The following is an 18,830-nucleotide window of genomic DNA, read 5'->3' as shown; positions in this document are numbered from 1 at the left end:
GCTCTTCTGTTGATTTGTTATTTTCTGAATTTTAATTGAACATTCTGAACTCGAATTCTTATAAAACTATTTATTTTAAACAAATAAAAAACACGTCTGCTTTTATCACGTACAAAATTAAAAACGTAATGAAATAAAGTAAATAAAAAGCAAAAATCATTGTTTCATTTTTGGCGGAATAAACAATGGTCATTTATGATAGTATAACAGTCAAACCTGATATCTACAGTAAACTATCATTTATGACACTTTTTGATAGTTACAGTGTCATCACTGATCCAGGAAAAGGAATGAGAGTGAGCAGTACGGCTATATACTAATCAGTAGGCCATGTTGGTGTATAAGAAGGAGACAAAAACTCACACGTACACAGTTGTTTACATCACATTTGCGCAAGTCCCCTTAAGTTTGTGATAGAAAGTTTGTATGAGGCGCTGATCGTTAGGTTGACATTGCTGACAATCAGATGATAGTCATATGATAGTCAGTATTCTTGTAGGGTGTGTGCTAGAAGCTTACCACTTGTTTTAACTGAATAATGGAAATAGGTTCTGATCTGGTATCACCAAATGATGCTACCGCTGTACGCTTGCATTTTCTGGTACCAACTGAATGCATCCCTGTTGGCGTCGTTCGCGCTTGTTCGGTCTCTCAACATCGTTGTCCGGTCGGCATTTTTCACTACTTCAAGAAGTCATAAAGAAGAAGGAGGAAACGTGAAAATTTGCACCGATCAAATTAGTAGGAAGCGGCATTGGAAATTTTTAAATTTTATCTATTTAATTGTAACTAAGTGAAAAATTAAACTACAAAAATGGCTGACGAAAAGAAGGTAAGTAAGTGCATATTTTAGAGTAAAAAAATGTTTCGATTTTGTTTTTGTGAATCAGTGGAACTTGCAAAAACTTCTGTGTGCGAATTGTGTAGCAAAGTACGGAAAAAAGTGTATGACGCCGACAACATGGCGCGGTATTTGAGAAATTGTTAGCTTTGTGATGAGAAATGTACAAATACTATACAATTAAAACAAGTTAAAATATATTTTTATGGAAGAAAATAAGCATGGGAAGCAATTTTCAGTACTAGTGAAGTGCTATAAATGAAATTGTAAGCCGAGCAGACATGGCTTCGACATAACCTTAAATTGGCTTTTTTTAGCGCTTGAGTACCCAAATGCCGACAAAATTGTCTTCGCTGTTCTTTAATGCTGTTCACGCACAGATGTTGAGTATAGTGGTACCATTAATTTGTGTAAGGATTTAATGCTAGGGGATCATATTGAATTACATATTGGCATTGAAGGTAAAAATATGGGCCATCGCACAGTGTGCCTTGGATGGTGAAATACGCGTAAAATTGTTAATATTTATTGTAGACTGTTCTTGTTCAGCCAATATATGGTAATAGTCTAGTTGAGGGGTCGACTGCTAATACGCTAGCGAAAATATCGAGAGAGGTGTCAAACGACGCGTCTTGACATCAGTATTAATAATCCGAAGGCGGAAAATAAAAATTTTAACGCGTTCAAAAGATATTAACGAAAAACCGAAAAATGACCCGCGGGTACCTCCGAAACCGGGGGTCGGATCCATAGTATTTTTGCGCAGAACACCTTTCTGCGTTGGCGGCCTTCGGCCGCGATTATAAAAAATAACCCTGGGCTACGCCATGCCAAGTCGGGGTGTGTGGTATAACCGTGGCTACCGCCACGGTGATGCACAATTTTTTTGGGGGTACAAACACAACAACAACCACATGGAAATCGCCAACTTCAAATACAAATATCTCCGGACATAGATACAATTTTTCTTTTCCGCCATCGGATTATTGTTCTCGAGATTTATACGCGTCGTTTGACACCTCTCGATATTTTTGGTAGCGTATTAGCAGTCGACCCCTCAACTAGACTATTACCCAATATATAATTTATTAATGGGGGAAAGAGGGTTTCGACAGCCTATAGGAAATATCGCTAATATCTCGTTTCTAACATTATTTAGGGTGAAACAGAACACATCAACTTGAAAGTTTTGGGTCAAGATAATGCTGTCGTACAGTTTAAGATCAAGAAACACACACCTTTGAGAAAGCTTATGAATGCTTATTGCGATAGAGCGGTAAGTTGCTAACAAATTTATTCTGGCTCAAATAACAGTGTACTTTCACAATTTTTATTATATATCCATTGTACAGGGTCTTTCCATGCAAGTGGTACGGTTTCGCTTTGATGGTCAGCCAATAAATGAAAATGATACACCAACATCATTGGAAATGGAGGAAGGTGACACTATCGAAGTTTATCAACAGCAAACGGGAGGCTGGGTACTAATTTTTAAATTAACAAAATAAATCTATATTAAAAATTAAAACCACTTAAATATTAAAAAAATCAATTTAATAATACAAACTACCCACACAAAATGATTAAAAAAAATTAAAATAAGTATCATCAAAAAAAAGGAAGAAAAACTTGCTGGAGAAATTCTATATCAAAATAGGCAGCAACACAAATCCTTATTCATGTACGAAAAAGCCAAAAATGCTGCTCAAAAAGTATATCAGAATCACCGTAGTACTGCGGAAATTCGGCTTGGTTATAAATGCGTGAAAAAGTTTTTTTTATCATATGAAAGACAAAATAACACGACAAAATGCATACCTATCCGCTCAATAGTGTTTGCAACAAAATTGTATACATAACAAATATGATACATATAAACATGCGCATCATTTTCCAACACTTTAATTTTATATACTATTTTATAAGCAGTTTGTAACGAATTAATTCTAATTTATGAATGAAAACTATAAAAAATCATTTATTCTTAGATCAACAATTTTTTTCTCTTATGTCATTATTCATCACAAGTTTTGTCTATTATCCATTAATTAGTTGCAGTAGATGCGTGCGGTGCGGAAATACTTTTAAAAGTTTTATTTTGTTCTTAACCGCTTGTAATTATGTTTTGCATTCTCGTTGCTAATTTGGCGTTTTCTGTGCAAATGAGCAAATGACAGGTTCAATTTACATAAGTAAATTTTTTTAGAACTAACTGTAAACAATTTAAAAGAAGCGGAAGAAATATATGAAAATAAATAGAAACTAAAATACGTGTAATAATTTATGAGTCAAATAACTTTGGTTTGCAAATGCTCTTAACATGTAGGTCACTATTGCATCCCTTCCACACGAGTATTTTTTATCGACTATTAGAGCCCATTTAAATGGCAATTGGTGCTTTTTTTGTTTTTCGATTTTAACATTTTGTCCCACTGTACCTCTGCATATTTCAAATATTGCACTTTGTGCAACATTTGGTACAGTTGCAACAAAATGTGCACCCTAGAAACTTTGAAAAGCGGGGGCGCCACCTAGCGAACACGTGAGCCAAATTCGATTTTAACCTCACTAAATTAGTGGTACCATTGAAAACTTGCAATAAATGCAAGGGTGAGCTTCAAAGCAAGCCACCTTTGCATGCATGTATACATATTTGTGAACATGAGATTGCTATTGTAGCAGCGTTTCACCCTGTTTGGGCATGTACCTACATCTAGTCATGAGTTTTAATCGTCTACGACCGATGCGGTTAGTTGAAAGCCAATTAGGGCTTACGTTCTAAAGAAAGCTAAATTGTAATATTTCAGAAGATTTTAAGGTGGTAATTTGAAGATGGGGATTGGTCTTATTTATATCGTGGTATAGTCTGGTTAATTACAACTGAGACAACAACTACATACTACGCAACTAGTATGAAATGAGTTCCAATCCTAACTAGTCTACCAATCATAGGCTACAGGTATTTTTAATACTAGATATTGGCAAAATGCCAATCTTATTTAATTTAATTTATTTATTATTACGGCTGTTTAGGCCTAAAACTTAAACTACTAAGTACAATTCATTATTATATCATTTATTTCTATTGAATATGCTATTGGAATGCCATGTGATTCCATTCAGCATATTTACTGGCGTAACAAACGGACGAGTCTGGGAGCCAGTCATTTAAGGAAGGTTGGAAAGACGCGTTTCCAATTCTCCAGGGCTCCCAGCTTAAGGCAACAAAATTTGGAACTTATATTTTTCAATTATATTTGTATTTTAAGCTGTCGGAATGTATTGGTCTCCGATCAACACAGCTAAAAATGTCTTTGGATGTTGGAAATTGAAGTGTACCCAATCACCGCTCAACTTTGTTTAGTAAAGACGCTGTCGGAAGGCATGAAGATTCCGATCAGCACATCTCAAAATATATTGGGAGGTTGAAAAGGACGTGTTTCCAATCCCCCCTGCTCCAACTTTTGTTTGACATTATTTTGGTTACACATCATATAATTTTATTGTTATATTAATGCTGTCGCAATGCGAGTGGTCCCGATCAGCAACAGTAAATATAGGCTGAAAATACCGAATTCCAGCGAAATTTGTTGTTGGAACTGTCTGGAGTTACAGGTGGCGACTGATTTTCTTTTCCTTAGGGCCGGGTGCATTGTATTTTGCTGCTACCAGTATTACCATTCCCTTTTCGCGCTCCAGTATCGGTATGTCATGTAAAAAATAAAAGAAAAAAAAAACTCTTATTGGAAGGGTTTTACAATGCTCCAATAAACTTTTTTTTAAAGGTATTGAAGTTATTACTACTTTTTATGTGATTAGGAAGTTCATTGAAATATTTCAGGCCCTTATAAAATATATTTTGCTTGTCCACTTCTGTTTTGAAAAGAGGTAATCTAAAATTATTGTTTTCTCTGATTACGTATGAATGTGCATCATTTACATATCTAAGCTTTTCGCTGAGGTATGTTGGTAATTTACCGTGCTTAATATTAAATACAAATTTCATACTGTGGTAGAATATGAGCTGTTTTATACTCAACCAGTTTAGTGCTTCTATCATGTTATTAATGGGAGTATCATACCTCATGTTTAATATAAATCTCATAGCTTTATTTTGCATAACTTGTAGCTTATCTACCTGAGCAGGCGGACAGCCTGGCCAGAGTAGCAGCAAAGATACGACCTATTGATCCTGAGCCATTCCTGTCAGTAGGCCCACAGGAAATTAGGGGGCATCTATTAGCAGAAGAAAAGGATAAGAAGGTGTTGTGCCCTCAGATACTTCACAGCACCTCATCCTAGCCGACATCTCTTATGAACCCTAGCAGTTCACCTGGCTTGAGGGATTTGAAGTGAGAATGCTCTGGCCATGGTGAGCCCATAAACTTAGCCCTACGTCTTGAGATTGTGTCACACTCCAGGAGGATATGGTCCGCCGTCTCCGCCGATCGATCACAAAATCGGCATGTGCTGTCCGATACTATACCCAACTTTGGCATGTGACTGTTCAGTCTACAGTGTCCTGTAAGAATAGCTGTTAGAATTCTTAGGTTATCTTTCGAGAGGCCTATCAATGCCCTATATCGAGTTGTGCTGTAACCCCCTAACAGTAACTTAGATTGTCTCAGGCCTGGCATAACGCGCCAGTGTTCTTCCCTCTTCTACTAATAGATGCCCCCTAAATTCCTGCGGGCCTACTGACAGGAACGGCTCGGGACCAATAGGTCGTGTCGTTGCTGCCTCTCTGGCCAGGCTGTCCGCCTGCTCATTACCTTCAACCCGCCTGTGGCCAGAACCCAGGCCAGCAGTAGTTCACTGTGTGCTCCTAGTTGATTTAGCTTTTCAACGCTCTCAAGGACGAGTGCTGATTTTATTTCAAACGCTGAGATTGCCTTGAAGGCGGCCTGACTGTCACTGAGTATGAGAATTGTTTCATTGGAGTAATCGCGCTGAAGGTTCAGGTCAGCGCACTGGATTATGGCGAATACTTCAGCTTGAAAAATGCTCGGGTATGCTCCCAGAGGTGCCGACATCACTCGGATAACGGGAGTTATAAAGATCTTGTTTCAAGGTAGGCAGCACTTGACCGATAAGTATTTCTTTAACAATAAGGTATGGCCCTTTCGCGAGATTTTGGGGTTAAATAGCTTGTACTGCACTGTATGGTGGGTGATGAAAGCGACGACGCCCTTCCTATCACTAAAACCACTGGAATTCAATTGCTGTATTTTAATATGGAAGAGGTCGTAATGCTGGGTAGAGACGAATGAGATTGTCTTGAAGGCATCCCTATTGTAAGGTGTGGTCAGGTCATATGAAATCGTACCCGAGACTGTCCGGCAAAGGACTATCATAATCGGTAAAACACCCCAAAACGTTCGGGATTATATCGCTACAAGAAGGCTCTTGAAGATTTGGGACTTGGTAGTGAATGCTTTCGAAACCCCGCATCGCAACACGGCGCGACAAAACCATTCATCAGGAAGCGTCGGTTGGTAAGACGTGAACGTGTAGGAAAGTGGCGTCGGATGGCCATTTTGCCAAGCAAAAGAGCATGGATCAGTTAAGCTGCTCCGATGGTGACAAGCGGTTCGAAACAAATTAAATGGGTTTACAGTGAAATGAATGAATTCAGGCCCCATAAATAAAATAAATGAATGTATGTTCCTGCAAATAAATACGACTCGAGAGAATTTTTGGGTTTTGCTCAACTTTTTTAATATTTGCAAAAATCCCTGTTGGGACCATTCACTGCAATAAAGTTTTTATTCAAGTTCTTGAAGTGAGACATTTAATTGAAAAGTTCTGATACAATCTATATATATATATATAATCAAATTCTGTGTGTGTGTTCGCTATGGAAACGTATTTCCCACACTTCAATCATCACCAAATTTTGGCTATAGGTTCCTTCGATCAAGACGAAGGTTTTTCATATTTCAGAATTAAGAACTTTAAATTAAAATTTTTTTTTGGCTATGCGAACGAGCAATCTTAGCTCCCAAAAATGATCATGTTAACAAAATCAATGATTCCATTCAAAACCAAATTCCTGGTGAAGTGAAGAAATATAAATCGATCGACACAGTTACAGATGAAGATCAAATTGTGAATTATCCAATTGAATTGCTAAACTCTATAGAACCACCGAGAATGCCTGCGCATATATTAACTTTGAAAATTGGCTCACCAATCATGCTTCTTCGGAATTTAGACCCACCAAAATTGTGCAAAGGAACCATACTTTGCGTTTAGAAATTAACGCCGAATGAAATCGAAGCAACAATCATCAGCAGTAAAAGCAAAGGTGAAGATGTGCTCATACCACGGATCCCAATGATTCCTACAGATTTGCCATTCAAGTTTAAGCTCTTACAGTTTCCTGCACGCCTTGCTTTTGCATTACAATAAACAAAGCACAAGGACAATCGCTTACTGTTGCAGGATTAAATTTAGAGAATCCGTGCTTTTCCCATGGCCAGCTATATGTTGCTCGCTCTATAGTTGGAACGCCAAAAAAATTTTTTATCTTTGCACCGAACGAAAAAACCAAAAATATTGTGTACTCACATGCATTACAATAAGATACAATAATAAAATGTTTTAAACGAAAATTTACCCGAATATGCGTACAAAATTCGATTCAATTTACAGAACAATAAACTAAATTATTAACAAACAAAACAGAAAAAATAACGGAATATTCATTCGATCTCGGGTGTTACAACTTACGTCGGGTAAAGTTAGTGATTGATAAAAACGAAATACAAACCGTTACAGTTTACTGTCGCCTAAACATCTGCTTGGAAGAGAAAATCCCATGAATTTTACTTTTGTTTTTTAAATGAATTTGTATAGCTTTATTAGCTGCAAAACATATCGAGTTAGTTACTGCTTAGTGATAGACGTTAAAATTATATGAAGGGAAGTTAGTAAGTAATCTTCACGTGATCAAATTGTTCTCAAAATAATTATACAAAAAAAAAAAACAAAAAAAATGAGTGAGATTTCTGGCTAACCATAATGCACCCAATAAGCATTTAAATTTTAAATATTTATACATAAAATCTGGGGTAGTATCTATGTGCATAACTCCGCATAACTAAATGACTTAGTTGGGCATTGGGCCGAACTTTTTAAATTATCGTTTGCGCACATACATATATGCACACAAATATATATATATTCTTCATTAAGGCTATTAGCGCAAAGTGAAAGTGGTGCAACCAAGCATGCTACAAATGAAGTTAACTAGTAAAGCACCTCCTTGTAGCCATTTATATGTAGTTACATCAGTCCTTCGCCGATAGCCTCATTTATTTGATACTAGAATAAAAGGAAACTACAGATTAAATAAATACTACGGTTAAAGTATTATAATATAAATTTTGTTCAAATTATTGCTGACAAGTCCATTATTTGTTGAATCGCCGTTCGAACTGGCACAGTTAAGCGCACTTCAGTTTAAGATCTATTTTTAAAATCAATATCTATCTTCTTTTGCGCTTCCAATTTTGCCTTCTCTTTTGCATCAATTACATTCTTCAAATGTTTCTTGCCGATCAAATGTTGCTGCAATGCCGGCACATGACACATATTTATATTGCATGGTTGACAATAATACGAACCACTTGGTGTTCTATACATTGATAAGTCGCTATCACTCTGTTGAAGGCTTTCCGATATTGAATCTTCATTGTTAGTATTATCAGCAGCAGCAGTAGGTAGCGGTAGTGCTGCCTCCAAAAATAAAGCTTTTAACTTTTTCTTATGCTTAGTACCATTCAAATGCATTGTCATCTGTGCTTGCGAAGTTACGCTTACGTTACATGCCTCACAATACAGTCCTAATAAATTAGTTCTCTTAGTAAGCGGAGCTGGAACACCTGCAGCGGGTGTAGTTGTATCTGGCGTATTTTCATCAGTGGTTTTTTTAAACATTTCTCCAATACCGAAACGCCCATCGACATCGGTTGGCGTAAATTTGCTACCAGTTCGTATCCATTTATTATTAGCATCATAATAGCCCATACCAGATGGTTTTGATAATTTGTGTGCGACTAGTTTATGCTTACGCCCTGCAAAATGTTGGCTGGCATGTGCAAGTGATCCAAAATGCAAATCACAAACATCACAATGATATGCATTAGGTCCAACATGCCCTTCCTTAATGAATCTTTTGACAGTTGGTGCTTCTAAACCTTTCGCCGTATAAGTTTTTGTTAACCAGTTGGTAATAGCACGATCATGTGGTTTAGATTCGTAGTGATCCTTGGCGCTTTTAATCGAATTCATCTTTACATCGCATAAACCACAATTCAATGGATGTATAAGCTTATTTAATTCATCAGGATAGCTTTCATCTCTTCCTTGGAATATGACCAATTGTCCATCGGCTGTCGTTTCTTTTATGTATGGAAATCTTTTACCAGGGCCAGCATCATATTTACGCTTTTGTGGTTTGGGTGGTGGTGGTACATAATTAGTTCCTTGTAAACCTGGTGGAATAAAACGATTAACATTCTGATATTGATCGCCGGGAGTTTGCTGATATCGTTGCAGCTCTTCGGGAGTGAATGTGGGGGGTGGTGGTGGTGGCGGAGGCGAAGGTAATCGTAAAGTTGTTATAGTAGGTATATGATAACCGGACAAAAAATCGTTGCTCATCTTAAAATATCAAACTCTGCTTCAGAAAAGAGCTGTAACTTTTCTATTAATATGAAGAAAGTTTTGTAGTAGCGGCCGCAGTACTCATTGTGTATATATATACTTTATACACAATGGCAGTATTAATCTGTCAGTTTCTAGAGTTACCAAGGATATAATAAAAATTTTTTTGCATACAACCATGGAAAGTTTTTTATGACGAAATGGCTTCGCGTGCGATATTATCTGTCATCGCTAAAGAGACCAACCAATGAATACTTTTCTAGATTCTTGTTGTTGTTACTACAGAAACACGCCCAGGAAGTCGGATTCGTGGCCCTGGGATTAAAACGCGTCTTTTGACACGTCTCCCGATATTTTTGAACGAGTTTTAGCAGTTGTGAGCTAAAGTAAAGAATTACCGGTAATAGTCTGGTTGATGGGTCGACTGCTAATACGCGTCCAAAAATATCGAGAGAGGTGTCAAACGACGCGTCTTGACATCAGTATTAATAATCCTAAGGCGCAATATAAAAATTTTAACTCCCCTTCAAAAAACGCGAGTACTCCATAAATAATGTAAGGAATACTCCTTTGGGAGTATAGGAGTATTCCAAAACTAATCTGTATTCATACAAAAAATGTGCTCCAATTAACATTGCGATGTCCTAGGAGAGGAGTAGGTGATCCCACTCTCGCTTTGTTTGTGAGTATTCCATAGAGTACATACGTGAGAGTACTTTCCAAAGTACTTTCACTGTTGTACTCCATGGGGCATCCACAGAGGATCATATGCCAAAGTACTAAAGAGGAATTGTGTCGGAAAGAATTATCGGAGTGAATTTAATTTAAAATGAAAGTAAATGAAGAGGGGCAATACAACTTTTATATTTTTTACTACGAATATTCTTACGTTATTTAGCATTTGCGTGAATAAAGAAACTAATATTTCTCTACATTATAGTATGTATACATAAAACCAGTGCGCATTTTATCAGAGTTGCCATAGTAAAATGTTATTATCAGTTATTTGTATGCAATATTTTACTTTTGGCAACCCTGTTCGATCGTCATCGTGTCGTGATCACGGTCGTTAAAAAACGAGCAATGATCGGCTGATGGTGGTCCGCAAACGCATTGCAAAGGAGTATTATTAGAGTACTCCAACATGAAGAAAATGGAACACGTAATCCAACAATTTTTGTAGGGTCGTTCAAAAGATATGAACGAAAATGACCCGCAGGTCCCACCAAAACCGGGGGTGGGATCCAAACGTATTTTTGCGCAGACCACCTTTCTGCATTAGGCCTTCGGCCGCGCTTATAAAAAATTACCATGGGTGTGTCCAACACCGGTTTGGAGACCAAAACTATATCCGTGCAAATCACTTATGTTCACAATTTGTTTTGTGGGTACGAAACATTAAAACAACTACATGAAAATCGCCAACTTCAACTTTCTCTGGACAGAGATAAAATTTTCATTTTTCGGCTTCGGATTATTGTTGTCGAGATTAATACGCGTCTTTTGACCTCTTTCGATACTTTTGGATGGGTATTAGCAGTGTCATGCTGTCGTATAGAATTACCTGGAAAACTTTTAATTTTACAAACTTTCCCAAAGGTTGGATGTGAATGGAGAATGAAGTTGGATATCAACTCGAGAACTATCTGGTTTAAGAATAATTAAATAATGATGTTTGATATCACTTCCGGAACTAGATATATATTTCGCCGGAGAACTTTTTTCATGTTTGTTAGGTAAACAAAATCCAGCTGTTGCTGTATCTACAAATTATCTAGATAATAAAAAAACCAATGTTGCCGTACAAAAGCGTACCCCAAAGGCGGTCTTAAACTGTGACTGAAAAACTGTTCAGTACTTTAACTGGAGTTTGATTTGACTAGAGTTTAAGCAAACTTAGTTTAAGCTTAGCTTAAGCAACCACTGATAAACCGGGCCTTAAAATAAAAAATTGATCTCTCAAACGGCCACAAATCACACACACAAGATTGCGCACAAGGCGAATCTATACCAGGTGTTGGCAAAGCGAATTCAATCAATTTGCCGTGAAGAGGAATGTCAAAACGAAAGAAAATTTTCATAGATTTCGATTAGCTGACATATTGGAGAACAAGGCGTTGTATGGAAAATAATCAAGAAGAAGCAATCAGCTGTTGGGATAACATCGCCTGGTGCTCTATTCAGTAACTGTGAGTTTTAAAATGTACACTTTTTCTTCATATAATTTGAATGAAAGAAAAATGTACATTTCAATACTCATAGTTACTGAATAGGGCCCCCGGTACTGAATTCGCCTTGATTGCACATTGCGCATGTATAAAAAAGGTCAGCTGTTTTTTATGGGCAATTTTTACGTCATTTTCCTTTAGCTCTTGTTTTATTTCTCTCTTTATTTCATTCGCTCAAGCAGTCAAGTGTGACGTCGTTGCGAAGAGCGAAGCACTTTTGTACTCGTGAATGCGTAATCTTCCGAGTGTGAGTTGTGCTCAACGATTGCTCAGCCCTTGTGTTTCTGAAAGCGCCCACTGCCATAAACCACAAATCACACATACAAGATTCCGCATTGCGCATGTAAACAAAAGATCAGCTGTTTTTTATGGGCAATTTTTACGTCATTTTCTTTTAGCTCTTGTTTTTTCTCTCTTTCTTTCATTCGGTCAAGCAGTCAATTGTGACGTCGTGCGAAGAACGAAGCACTTTTGAACTCGTGAATGCGTTATCTTCAATTTGTGTTTGTGGTCATAACCGATGAGCTGTCATAAACAGCTGATGTTCGTTGACATTTGGCATAATTCCACAAACAATTCTGATTAAACGTTTTATAGCCGCTTGCGCTTGGTCCAATATAATTATGGATATACAAGTTAACTAATAAGTGTTATTGAAAAGAAAGTTACAACATTAAGATGGAAGAAGACGATACCGGAGTGCATCGTCTTGAAGGCTCTTGCGCTAATGTACGTGGTGGATTGGTAATAAAGAAAGTTAAAGAAGAAGGCAAAGATAGCAGCTTTAAAATACCAAAGCCCTCCATACTTGGATTGGATCGTTTAGCAGCACAGCGTCGTAAGGAGCGCGAAGAAACACAACGTCTAATATCCTTTAAGGATAATGAAAATGAAGATGACGATGAGCATAAGGGTGGTGTATCGGCTACATCCGCAGGTGACGAGTTTGCATTCAAAAAGCCGGACGGCAATATACAAAAAATGAAGGAACAGTTGCGTGAAGCAAGAATAGAGACACCCACGCATACAGGTGGCGTATCACAAGAAGCACGTGACCGTTTACGTGAACATGTGAAGAGAGATCGCGAACGTACTAATAAGGGCGGCATACGCTACTCTACACGTGAACATGGAGCCAATGATTCTCAAGTACGTTCATCATCTAGTTCTATGAATCGCAATAGAGACAATGATAGGGATCGGGAACGAGATCGTGAATATGGACGCGGCAGAGAAAGAAATCGGGACCGGGATCGTGATCGTGCACGGGATAAAAATAGGGATAGAGATCGTCGACGTGAACATAATCGAAATGATTCGGAACGAAATAGTCGTGGTGATGCGACATCGGCGCGTAGTGGCATGCGCACGCCGCGTTTCAAAGATGAACCACGAACACCAATAGACATATCTGTAGCTGGTAGCGCTTGGGATGATGATGATACAGACAGACCTTCGCACTCAAAAAAATCATCTTGGGATTTTCCTACACCCAAATCGTATGCAAGTTCAGAACGTTATGATTGGTCAGCACGAAGTAGCAGTAGCAGTGGTATAGGTACCAGCAGCTCACGTAGTCGTTCGCGGCATGAACGTGCACAAGATGATACACCTAGACCTACACCTGCTCATAATTATAATGCATGGGCTAATGACCGCAAGCGTTCTGGTGCAACACCAGCTACAGGGCGTAGCAATCGCCAACCATGGGGCGAAAGCGAAGAAGATCGAGATATGTGGGAAGAAGAACAGCGACGTTTAGATCGTGAATGGTATAACATTGATGAAGGTTATGATGATGAGAATAATCCTTTCACAGGTGCAAATGCAGATTATTTCAGGTAAGATAAGTTTATATACATTTTGCAAACGAAAATATACCATTGTTTTTCTAAGCTTCTTCGGCTTTCTGTGTTATGTCAAAACAAACATCTTAATATATTTCCAGAAAACGTGAAGAAATTATTGAACAAAAACGTACCAAACGCATAAGTGCACAGCAGCGTCAAATTAATAAAGATAATGAGCTCTGGGAACGTAATCGTATGCTTACTTCCGGCGTTGTTATGTCCATCAATGTTAATGAAGATTTCGACGAAGAAGCACTAGAACGTGTACATTTACTGGTACATCATATCATTCCACCATTTCTTGATGGACGTATTGTCTTTACAAAACAACCCGAACCGGTTATACCAGTCAAAGACCCAACCTCAGATATGGCATTAATTGCACGCAAAGGTAGCGCTCTTGTGCGTGTTTACCGTGAACAAAAGGAACGTCGAAAGGCACAAAAGAAACATTGGGAATTGAGTGGTACCAAATTGGGTAATATTATGGGCATTGAAAAGAAAACTGACGAAGAGGATGCCAAATTCGATAAGGACACCGATACAGCCGATTACAAGCGTGATCAGAAATTTGCGGAACATATGCGCGATCAGGATTCTGGTGGAAAAAGTGATTTCTCACGTAAGAAGACCATCGGAGAGCAACGTCGTTTTTTGCCTGTATTTGCAGCGCGCCAAGAACTGTTAAACGTTATTCGAGAAAATTCAGTTGTTATTATTGTTGGTGAAACAGGCAGTGGTAAGACCACACAGCTCACACAATATTTACATGAAGATGGTTATAGTAATTTTGGTATGATTGGTTGTACGCAACCGCGTCGTGTTGCAGCTATGTCGGTAGCGAAACGTGTCTCCGATGAAATGGGTACTAAGCTAGGTAAATCTGATATGCTTATTGCAATTGTATTTTGTATTTATTTTTATATTTCCTTCTTTCGCAGGCGATGAAGTGGGTTATGCTATTCGTTTTGAGGATTGTACATCTGAAAAGACTGTTATTAAATATATGACCGATGGTATATTATTACGTGAGAGTTTACGCGATCCTGATTTAGATGGTTACTCGGCAATTATTATGGACGAAGCACATGAACGTTCCTTATCCACAGATGTGTTATTTGGTTTGCTGCGGGAGGTGAGTGCCACTTTTTTCATTCAATATGCATAAACAAGTAAGGAAGGCTAAGTTCGGGTGTAACCGAACATTACATACTCAGCTGAGAGCTTTGGAGACAAATTAAGGGAAAATCACCATGTAGGAAAATGAATCTAGGGTAACTCTGGAATGTGTTCAAAAGGTATCAAATGGAAGGTATTAAAGAATATTTTAAAATCGAGTTGGCCATAGTTCTATGGGTGGACGGCTTTTCGAAATATCGCCATAAAGGTGGACCAGGGGTGACTTTATAATGTGTTTTTACGATATCGTTATCAAATTAAATGCATTAATGAGGGTTTTAAAAGTGAGTTGCCCTTAGTTGTACATGTGAAGGCGTTTTCGGGATATCGACCAAAATGTGGACCAGGGTGATCCAGAACATCATCTGTCGCGTACCGCTAATTTATTCATATATGTAATACCACGAACAGTATTCCTGCTATGATTCCAAGGGCTTTTGATTTCGCCCTGCAGAACTTTTTCATTTTCTTCTACTTAATATGGTAGGTGTCACACCAATTTTACAAAGTTTTTTCTAAAGTTATATTTTGCGTCAAAAAAACCAATCCACTCACCATGTTTCATTCCTTTTTTTGTATTTGGTATGGAATTATCGCATTTTTGTCATTTTTCAAAATTTTCGATATCGAAAAAGTGGGCGTGGTCATAGTCGGATTTCGCAAATTTCTTTTACCAAGATAAAGTGAGTTCAGAAAAGTACGTAAACTAAGTTTAGTAAAGATATATAAATTTTTGATCAAGTAGTCGTGTTAACGGCCGAGCGGAAGGATAGACGGTCGACTGTGTATAAAAACTGGGCGTCGCTTCAACCGATTTCGCCCATTTTCACAGAACACAGTAAACGTCATAGAAGCTATCCCCTTACCAAATTTCACAAGGATTGGTAAATTTTTGTTCGACTTATGGCATTCAAAGTGTTCTAGACAAATTAAATTAAAAAGGGTGGAGCCATGCCCACCTTGAAATTTTCTTTTATTTTTTAAATGTGGGCGGTGCCACGCCCATTGTCCAAAATTTAACTAATTTTCTCTTCTGCGTCATAAGGTCAACCCACCTACCAAGTTTCATCGCTTTCCGTCTTTGGTAATGAATTATCACACTTTTACGGTTTTTCGAAATTTTCGATATCGAAAAAGTGGGCGTCGTTATAGTCCTATTTCGTTCATTTTAAATAGCGATGTGAGATGAGTGCCCAGGAACTTACATACCAAATTTCATTAAGATACCGAAAAATTTACCATCGTGTTTACGGACGGCCGGGCGGACGGGCGGACATGGCTAAATGAATTTCTTTTTTCGCCCAGATCATTTTGATATATAGATATAGCTATCTCGATTAGTTTATGCCGTTACGGGGTACCGTTATGCAAACAAAATTATTATATACTCTGTGAGCTCTGCTCACCTGAGTATAAAAATTGTTTTAAAGTAGCTTTTCGGAAGTGACTGTAGGTAACGCTGGCGCTCCGTAAATTTTGCGCATATGCGTAAGTATATAAGTTAGTATCTTTTTACGATGCGTTTGATTGTCTATATAAGTTTTTTATGAATATGAAAGGGGATTGGTCAGACCAATTTGGTCTACCGAACTCATTACGAAGCCTTGTATGCTTTAAGCTCCAGCCACCGCTTCTTTTCCATTTTACTTCAAGCCATTGTACGGAAACCAGTCTTACTGATATCACACATACGTTCCTTTTGTTAATATAGGGGATCTCGTGTTTTTCATCCAGCACTATTACACTATCTCTTCGGCAATTCTTCGATAAACATTCTCAGATTTTCCTTCCTATTCTTCTTGTAGCAGTGCTCCGCCCCATATAATAGGGGTGAAATCCAAGGAAGCGTGCAGTGACAGATCGATTTTCATGATTTGCCCAATCCCTGTTGTTGTTGTAGCGATAATGACACTCCTCGAAGGCCTTGGGGAGTGTTATCGATGTTGATGGTCTCCAATGTTGTGGCTCAGGTGATTGTTGCGTAGATGCATGGTCAAAAGGTTTATACAGGTCCGGCGCTACCAGCATTTACATCAACGCTGTACCTTTTGGCTGCGAATTTTAACAACAACTATCTGAGTGTGGGATGCAGTGACTGCAACGATGACACTTTGCGAATGCTATGCTGATGTTAGGCGGATCTCAGGTGAGATAAGAGCAGGTTAGTTGCCTTCTGGATCAGGAATAACGGACAAAAGGACTATCCTCAGCCAACAACTTTCTCAGTTCAAGCATGGAAACCATTTAAATTTTCTCATGTCAGAAATAGCGAGTGCGTACTTTGGCGAGGTACTATGTGCCTATTGCTTTTGGGGTATTAGACTTAATGGGTCCAGTGTCAACTTCTTGCCAGAAAAAACAAGTGGTTTCCCATTACATATTTGTCTGACCCTGATGCAAAATGAATAAACTCGAGCATCGGTTCCATTGAAGCAGAAGTACAAAACGCGATTACCTGTGGCGAGTCGATAGAGCTTGCATTCTCCAGGAGAGGTCTGCCTAGCCCATGAGATGTGGTATTGATAAGCATCCTGATCCTATCACGCTAATTGAGAAGAAAAGCTAGAGGGTGTGTCGCGACTTCTATCAGTAAACCCTTACACCTCTCGACCGTGAGTTGACAAGACGATCAAGAGCATGACGGTGCTCTGAATGCTACGTGGGGCGCTTTCTAGGTAGTTTGCAAGTACCTTTCGTGTTTTTTTCTGGACGAACTGTTAATAAATGGTCGCTGAGGTCTATGTTGTTGGACGCGGTCAGTGGTAGCTCACGTCAATTCTAATAGTCGTGCAGCTCAGATGAAGTATATTGCGGCCTTCGCATGCACATTCGCCTTCATTTGTTTCAATCCACTGCCGAGCCGTAGTGGAAGAATACAGAAAAACTGCTTTAAAAAAAGCAATGGAAGACACTCGCTGCTTAGTAATACAAATAGTCATTATTGATTAAGAACAAAGCTAACATACAAACTTTGTACTGTCCAAAGAATAAGCTATGAAAAAAAACAGCAACTGGCAAAAGTTGCACAACAAGAGAGGCATGACCTTGGCTGAATGTGCTTGTAACAGTGCAACCATCGCAGAAGTGCGGATTCAAATCCCACTCCCGGTTGAAGAAATTTACAAGATATAAGCGAATTAGCTGTCGCCTTGTCTGTCCTGATGTCACGTTGTTTAAATTTCTTCCAAATTAATAAATAAAATATAAAAAATTCTATGAAGTATTCGAAAATAGAAACACAAAAACTTAAGAAACAAGTGAAGGTGCCTAAGTTCGGGTGTAACCGAACTTTATATACTCAGCGTGAGCTTCAATTGGACATTTCATTTCAGATAAATTACTTTTCTACATAACACGTGGCACCGCCCATTTAAAAAAAATGTCTTCCCATTTCCTCTCACAATAAAACTTGATAAGTGAAATTGATTATTGATTCAAAACTATTTTTTGCTAAGTTATAGATTATTATTCTAGTCTACGGCCCTTTTAAACTTGTTTTATATAAAAGTGGGCGTGGTCTTTAACCGATCTCGTCCATTTTCTCTAGAAATATTTTCTGCTATAAGGAAAATATGTGTACACAATTTCATTACGATATATTAATTTTTATTCGAGTTATGGCTCCCGAAACGTAGAAAATTGCTTAATCATAAAAGGCGTGGTGCCACGCCCATTTTTTAAAATTTGAAGTTTTTCCTATTGTTATAAATCCACTCGGGAAATGAAATATCATTGATATAAAGCTATTTTTTGCAAAGATATAGCTTATTATATTTGTCTACGACCCTCTTAAAAATCTTTTATATAAAAGTGGGCGTGGTCTTCAAAGGATTCCTTATAGTAAAGGCAAGCTCTCTGCCGAATTTTGTTACGATAGGTTTAACGATTTTTGATTTATGATTAATAATATTTGTAAAATTGATTTTATCACAAGTGGGCGGTTTTTAAGAGTCTCAATATCAGTCCACACGTCAAATTTCAACATTCTAGGTGTGTTATTTACTAAATAATCAGTTTTTTTGTGTTTTCCAAAATGTTATATATATAAAAAGTGGGCGTGGT

General features: G+C 38.0%; 3 protein-coding genes across 3 annotated transcripts in view; 2 read left to right on the top strand and 1 right to left on the bottom strand.

The window, feature by feature from the left end:
- The first annotated feature begins 674 nt into the window (after positions 1-674).
- On the top strand, positions 675-3,109 carry Sumo (Small ubiquitin like modifier). Its single transcript, XM_067780621.1, has 3 exons — positions 675-832; positions 2,001-2,117; positions 2,194-3,109. Exons 1-3 carry the CDS (start codon positions 815-817, stop codon positions 2,347-2,349), a joined length of 291 nt encoding a protein of 96 aa, XP_067636722.1. The 5' UTR covers positions 675-814; the 3' UTR covers positions 2,350-3,109.
- Positions 3,110-7,666: 4,557 nt separating this feature from the next.
- Positions 7,667-9,625, bottom strand: LOC137249292 (zinc finger protein 346-like). The gene has a single exon (XM_067780620.1). The coding sequence runs from the start codon at positions 9,506-9,508 to the stop codon at positions 8,306-8,308; it is 1,203 nt and encodes a 400-aa protein (XP_067636721.1). The 5' UTR covers positions 9,509-9,625; the 3' UTR covers positions 7,667-8,305.
- A 2,697-nt stretch (positions 9,626-12,322) lies between these two features.
- Positions 12,323-18,830, top strand: part of Prp16 (ATP-dependent RNA helicase l(1)G0007) — a 93,455-nt gene continuing 86,947 nt past the window's right edge. Inside the window, exons 1-3 of the mRNA XM_067780617.1 lie at positions 12,323-13,580; positions 13,688-14,466; positions 14,531-14,724. Of these exons, the coding sequence (XP_067636718.1) occupies positions 12,418-13,580; positions 13,688-14,466; positions 14,531-14,724 (2,136 nt within the window). The 5' untranslated portion in view covers positions 12,323-12,417. The remainder of the gene's footprint in view (positions 13,581-13,687; positions 14,467-14,530; positions 14,725-18,830) is intronic.

This window comes from Eurosta solidaginis, chromosome 4 (assembly GCF_040869045.1).
Source record: "Eurosta solidaginis isolate ZX-2024a chromosome 4, ASM4086904v1, whole genome shotgun sequence".
Classification (NCBI taxonomy): Eukaryota; Metazoa; Arthropoda; class Insecta; order Diptera; family Tephritidae; genus Eurosta; species Eurosta solidaginis.
This window is presented reverse-complemented; position numbering and strand designations above follow the sequence as displayed.

Coding starts and splice junctions, on each gene's coding strand:
- Sumo (XM_067780621.1), top strand. Junction 2,118..2,193: donor ATGCTTATTGCGATAGAGCG/GTAAGTTGCTAA, acceptor TCCATTGTACAG/GGTCTTTCCATGCAAGTGGT.
- LOC137249292 (XM_067780620.1), bottom strand. CDS start 9,508: ATGAGCAACGATTTTTTGTCCGGTTATCATATACCTACTATAACAACT.